Source organism: Tupaia chinensis, unplaced genomic scaffold (assembly GCF_000334495.1).
Source record: "Tupaia chinensis unplaced genomic scaffold, TupChi_1.0 Scaffold000242_1, whole genome shotgun sequence".
Classification (NCBI taxonomy): Eukaryota; Metazoa; Chordata; class Mammalia; order Scandentia; family Tupaiidae; genus Tupaia; species Tupaia belangeri.
This window is the reverse complement of record NW_006159720.1, coordinates 166,013-172,012: the sequence shown is the minus strand read 5'-3', so window position 1 is coordinate 172,012 and position 6,000 is coordinate 166,013. Positions and strand designations below refer to the sequence as shown.

The window sequence follows — 6,000 nt, the reverse complement described above, 5'->3', positions numbered from 1 at the left end:
CCGTCTGCTGGTAACCCTCACATACCTCTATGGCTTTGTGACAGCAGTTGTGGTTTCCCCTTGTGTATTCTCCATGTCTTATTGCTCTTCCAATGTAATCAATGATTTTTACTGTGATATTGCACCTCTTTTAGCATTGTCCTGCTCTGATATTTATGTACCAGAAACAGTAGTTTTTGTATCTGCAACTACCAATTTGTTTTTTTCCTTAGGTACAGTTCTAGTATCTTATTTCAACATTGTTTTGTCCATCCTAAGAATACGTTCCTCTGAAGGAAGGAGAAAAGCCTTTTCTACTTGTGCTTCCCATATGATGGCTGTCGCTGTTTTCTATGGGACACTGCTATTTATCAATTTGAAGCCTCGAAGAAGTCACTCATTAGATACTGACAGCATCAGTTCTTTATTTTATACCATGGTGATCCCGATGCTAAATCCTATGATCTACAGTCTGAGGAATAAGGATGTGAAGGCTGCCTTAAAGAGATTCATAACACACCCACACTATTTCTTTAAACCAATGTAATATTAAAATATTGAATGTAAATTAAGACATGACCAAGATAGACTGCTCTCATTAGGTTTCAGAAAAGTCTTCGTGCATTTTTGAGGAGAATAACAGAAGAACTAGCAGATGGCATAATGGTTACACCACTAGACTCCCACATAGTCTATCTTGGTTTGAGGCCCAGTCCCAGCAGCTTAAAACTCATGCCTGGCATGTGTGCTTTTATGCCCAAATTCCTGAGGGAGAATGAAAGAGATGGGATTGGGTGGCCATCACCCCGCAGGGGTCATTTCTCCTTTTCTGTCTGTCTGTCACTATTTCTCTGGCAAACATATAGCAATAATCTCTCTTGGAAAAAAAGGAAAGGAAGTCAGAAAAAAAAGTCACATCATTTCCAACAACTGAATATATAAGAAAAAACAAAGTTTATGGTCTGTCAGTTTAAAACTAATTGTGAGAATTAAAAGCAGCCAGTTTTTGAGGAGACTTAAATTAGGAAGCATAAACAAATTTTAGAGCTGTGATGGTAACACCAAAACTATGATATTATTCACCAATTTTAACCAGGAATAATGTGGTAGCCAGGTTGTAAGAGATATTTACAAGAATCAGGAGAGTTATATTAAATTATTTATATAGATTTGAACAGAGCAGAGAGATATGGACAAGAAAAGTTAATTTGCTCCCATGTACACTTTTTTTTATTATTTCTTCTTATGTATGATAAGCTATGGTGTTTCACTACATCCTGAAAACTATAATTACAGTTGGCTTTTTTCCTAATTAAAGATAAGTTTATAAAATCAAGCTGACAATTACATCAAAAATAAAACTCCCCTTGGACAGGTTCCATAGTCTAATGGTAAAAATGTGGATCCCATATGACCTACTGCAGTTCAAAACCTGGTTCCTGTGGCTTGTGATAAATTTGTCTGTGTGTCCCCAAAATACTGACAGATACAGAAATGGAAAAAATACAGCAAGCTACACCATACTAGGAATTGTTCTGTCTCTCTTGCTTGCTCTGTGTTACTCCATATCTCTCTGAAGCAGCATTCACCCTCTGGGTACTAAAATTAAACCCTCTCATTCTTATTATTTGAATGAACAAGTATACACAGTAGATGAATTGATATTCTGAGTGCTGACCTGAATATAATAAAAGTTATTTTATTACAATTTACTTAAATTATATAAATTTTAAATAAATAATTCAGAAGACCATGCTTTTTCTTTTTGGAGAGGTTTTATTTTTGGTATAGGGTGCATGTGCTCACCAGAAAGACAGAGACAGAGAGACAGAAAGCGATAAATCACCCTTCAGGGGGTATGGCCACACCACAATCCCTTCTCCTCCCTTCTCTTCTCAGGATCTGGCCCACTCACGCACATGTGCCCTGAGTGAATTTAAGCCACCGGGTCTGGGACTCAAACCACGGTCGACTATATGGGAGTCCAGCGACATAGCCATTATACTAACTGCTGATCCCAAGAAGACCATCTTAAATACTGTTTCTTGCTAGATTTGATTTCTTAATTTAGTGAACTCTGTGTAAGTTTGTCTTTCTCATTACTGAAGTCTTATTCTATATGTGCATGAATAGTAAATGCAGTAACACTGCTAAGAGTTGAGTTTTTGTCCGTTAGAGGTCTGTCATTGAGGGGACCAGCAGTTGGCGTAGTGGCTATTTCACTGGACTCTCATGTAGTTGACCACAGTTTGAATCCTGGACCCTGTTGCTTAAACTCAGACTGGGCACATGTGCGTGCCCAAGATCCTGAAAGGAGAAGGGATTTTGGTGTGGCCATCCTACATGGGGGGTGATTTTTCGCTTTCTGTCTCTCGATCTCTCTCTGTTTTTCTGGCGAGCGTACACCTCATATAGCAAAAACCTCTACAAAAAAACAAAAACAGAAGAAGAAAAAGTCTGTCAGGCGAGAACTTGTGCTCAAATTCATTGAGTCCTATGGCTTCCACTCACTGCTGCCTACCTGTGACTAGCTTGAAGAGTACACTCAAAGATGTACTAGTGCTCAAACATGCCCAGCCTATACTGCCACTCACTATCAGAGCTTCAAAATGTGTGTAGGCAGATAAGTAGTGATGCAATGTGTGATCCAAACCCTCAGTGGCCATTTTTCCCCAGGATCTGTCAAATTTATATCTAATCATTCAGTCTGCTGCTACCCAATTGTGACTATGATCTCAGATTAGGAGAGCTGTTTTCAGCACTGAAATGGGCTTTCTAACTTTTACTTCAAATCTAGCACTGCCTGAGTGTCTCTTCAGCATTGCTGTTGCTTTTTAATATATATATTATATTAAATTATTATATATATATAAATTATTATATATATATTTAATTTTACTTTAATTTCATCTATACATGCAATCATTGTACATCACTTAACTTGTAAAGTGAATTTTCCGAACATGAATGCACTTCATACCAGTCCAGTTGAGGTTACCATATACCTTATCATCAACAGATACTAATCCATTTCTGTGTCCCATAAATGTCTTGCCTCTCTATTTTTCTCCTTAATGATTTTCCTAAGACTCTTCTCCTTCTCCTACCCTCTTCCCAAAGAATACAAAATTCCAGGTAATAAGGGAAGTAAGTTTTGAGATCTCTTGGGTTTTCAGAAAAGTCATGATGCATTTTTACATAGAAAAACAGAAAAATATGACATGATTTTTCCAGTGATCCAATTTTATACAGGAGGGTATCTATACTTAATAACAATGTATTTATTATATTTTGAAAATTGTTAAGAAGATAGATTTTAAGTGTTCTCACCACAAAAACTAAGTATGTGAGGTAATACATGTGTTAAATAGCTTGATTGAACCATTCCATAGTGTACACACATTACAAAACATCATGTTGTATAAATATATATAATTTTATGTGTTTTTAAAAATGGTATTGAAATAATGTTGATATTAAACATTTTTTTACCAAAAAAAGCATAACAAAGACCACCTTAAGAACCACAATTCTCTGTCTCTGCATTTTTTTTTCCTTCCTTTATTTTGCAATTACCATGAAGTACATAGGCTTTCTTCTTCATTTCTCCAGTTTCTCAAGATTTGGGGCAGGTACACACAGATATCAGGTATATCTTTTAATCCACCGGGCTAGGATCCAAACCAAGGTCAACCATGTGGGATCCAGTTCTTTTGACCACTAGACTATGAGGCTAGCCCTGCATAATTTATTATTTTCATTTCTAGAAAAATTCTTAAATAACATATGGCAGTTTTAATTTTTCCACCATGCCACACATTTTAGAAGACCTCTTGGATGAGTTTGCCCTATTTATACAATATTTTATTCCATGGATATATCCTATAAATACAATAATTTTCAAGATCCTATGTGGTACTAATAGAAATTTAATGAAGAGGAAGACATTGTAAAAAACAACAACAACAAACAAACAGAAAAAAAAGAAAAAAGAAACAAATAATAAAGACCTCTTGATCTGATACTATGCCTTTAGAGACTGAAGTCTTGATCATGAGCCAAACTTTTCCAGGAATCTGAATGCTTTGTCATGAAGTGGGTCTTATCTGCTATAACAAGGCATAAGTTTGGGCTTGCAAAAAATGATGATATCACTGAACGTAAGTGTTAAATACTGAGAAGGTCTGAGCAGACCCATAAGCCTAAGTAGTTGACCTAAAGATTAATGTAAAATTAACCCTACACCTACTCCTGTCACACTGCCTCCTCTCACAGCCCATTTCTTTGGCCTTAATCAGTTTTTTATAGGAAGAGAAGATTCTGGCCCAGTTTACAGATGTTTTTGCATGATAGACAAAAATGAAAGAAGCAAAAGAAAGGATGAGAGAAAGACTCCCCTCAGAATTAATTCAATTGACACAGTGATATTCTGCTGACCTATTTAGTCTAGTTATCCTTTTTGAGAAGAAATAGAGGATTGTTATAAGTTTTCATTTAGAATCATCCAAACAAAATGAAATATTTATAGACAGGATGAAATTATTCATAATAGGGAATAAAGTCATAATTCCCATATATGATACTAAAACTAATCAATGGTAGAATCTACTGTGTCCCAAAAGAAGCTATCTATAGACTGCATAAACTGTAATGTATACACTGAAGCTTTTTTGTTTTGTTTTGTTTTGTTTTTCTTTTGAGAGGTTATTGCTATAGTGTGCATGCAATGGTCCCTAGATTGAAGTTTTGATAGAAGCACCAATATTTGGAACATATCAGTTGATAACAAAGTTTTATAGGGATTAAAAGAGAAATATTATAATGGCATTACTTTTTAAAAATACACCTTTATTCTTGTCTGATATCTGTTGCATAATTTTGATATTCATTTATTTATATTTTATTTAATAATTTCTTATTTATATTTATTTGCTGTACATTTTTGTGGGGCACATCATGAATTTTCTAATTCTGCATGCATTGGGACCAGCAGTGGGCCTAATGGCTATGTCATTGATCTCCCATGTAGTCAACCACGGTTCGAGTCCCAGACCTGGTAGCTTAAACTCATGCCAGGTCCATGTGCATGCATGCCCAAGATCCTGAGAAAAGATCTTGAAGGCACACACTCCCTACAAAAATCTCTTCCCAAAAAAAGAAAAGATGCATGCAATGTACAACCATCAAATCAAGAATAATATCATCTTCATTATTTTCAATAAAGAACTCATTATTTTCAATAAAGAATTCATATATATATATTATATACATAAGGATAATTGCCATGTCATTTTCTCATATATATCAAATATCCTCGTTCTATCGTAAAAATTGAAAGATTTGAAGAGTAGTCATGGGAAAGGAAACTACACATACCAGAGACTACATGGGAGTTGGGAAGTGAGTGAGTAGAAGGAGATTAGAAAAAAGCATTCAACAAACACAGAAATGCAGGTAGACTGGGCAACTGGATTGTGGAACATCATGCCAGAACTGAGTTAATTTTGATATTTTTAAAGATATAGATGGAGATATTATGAAGCTAATAAAGCTCAAGCTTTAGGATCTATTAAACCAAACTATGTGGTCCTGACATGGCTGCTGTGCTCTCACACTCAGGTTTCTATGATTATCCACAAAGTGAGCCATGTGGAATCCAGCTGCCTTAAGCTCCACGTTACCTGCTAGCCCAAGGTCATAATTTTTAAAGTATTAATAATTGTCTCACCTTAATATGCCCTCTACCTCTTACTCTGTTTATATTTAATCTGTGAATTATGAGGGATATTCAGATACACTTTATTAGATTCCATACATATTTGTGTGCATTATGAACTACATCATAGCTAGATAAAAACATCGCTGTAGCCTAAAGGCACATAAGGATTTAAAGTACTCCCAGGAAAACATATTTATATCATCTGTAGTTTTATTTTGTCTATATGGAATCATGTAACAATGTGATTTTAACCCTTGTTTTGTTTTGTTTTACCCTGATTTGTAATATCCTTTTATTTTAGA

At 35.2% G+C, this 6,000-nt stretch overlaps 1 protein-coding gene across 1 annotated transcript in view; it reads left to right on the top strand.

Annotated features, from left to right (window-relative positions):
- LOC102480535 (olfactory receptor 8J3) overlaps positions 1 to 526 on the top strand; it is a 949-nt gene extending 423 nt beyond the window's left edge. Inside the window, exon 2 of the mRNA XM_027771963.1 lies at positions 1 to 526. Within this exon, the coding sequence (XP_027627764.1) occupies positions 1 to 526 (526 nt within the window).
- Positions 527 to 6,000: the final 5,474 nt, after the last annotated feature.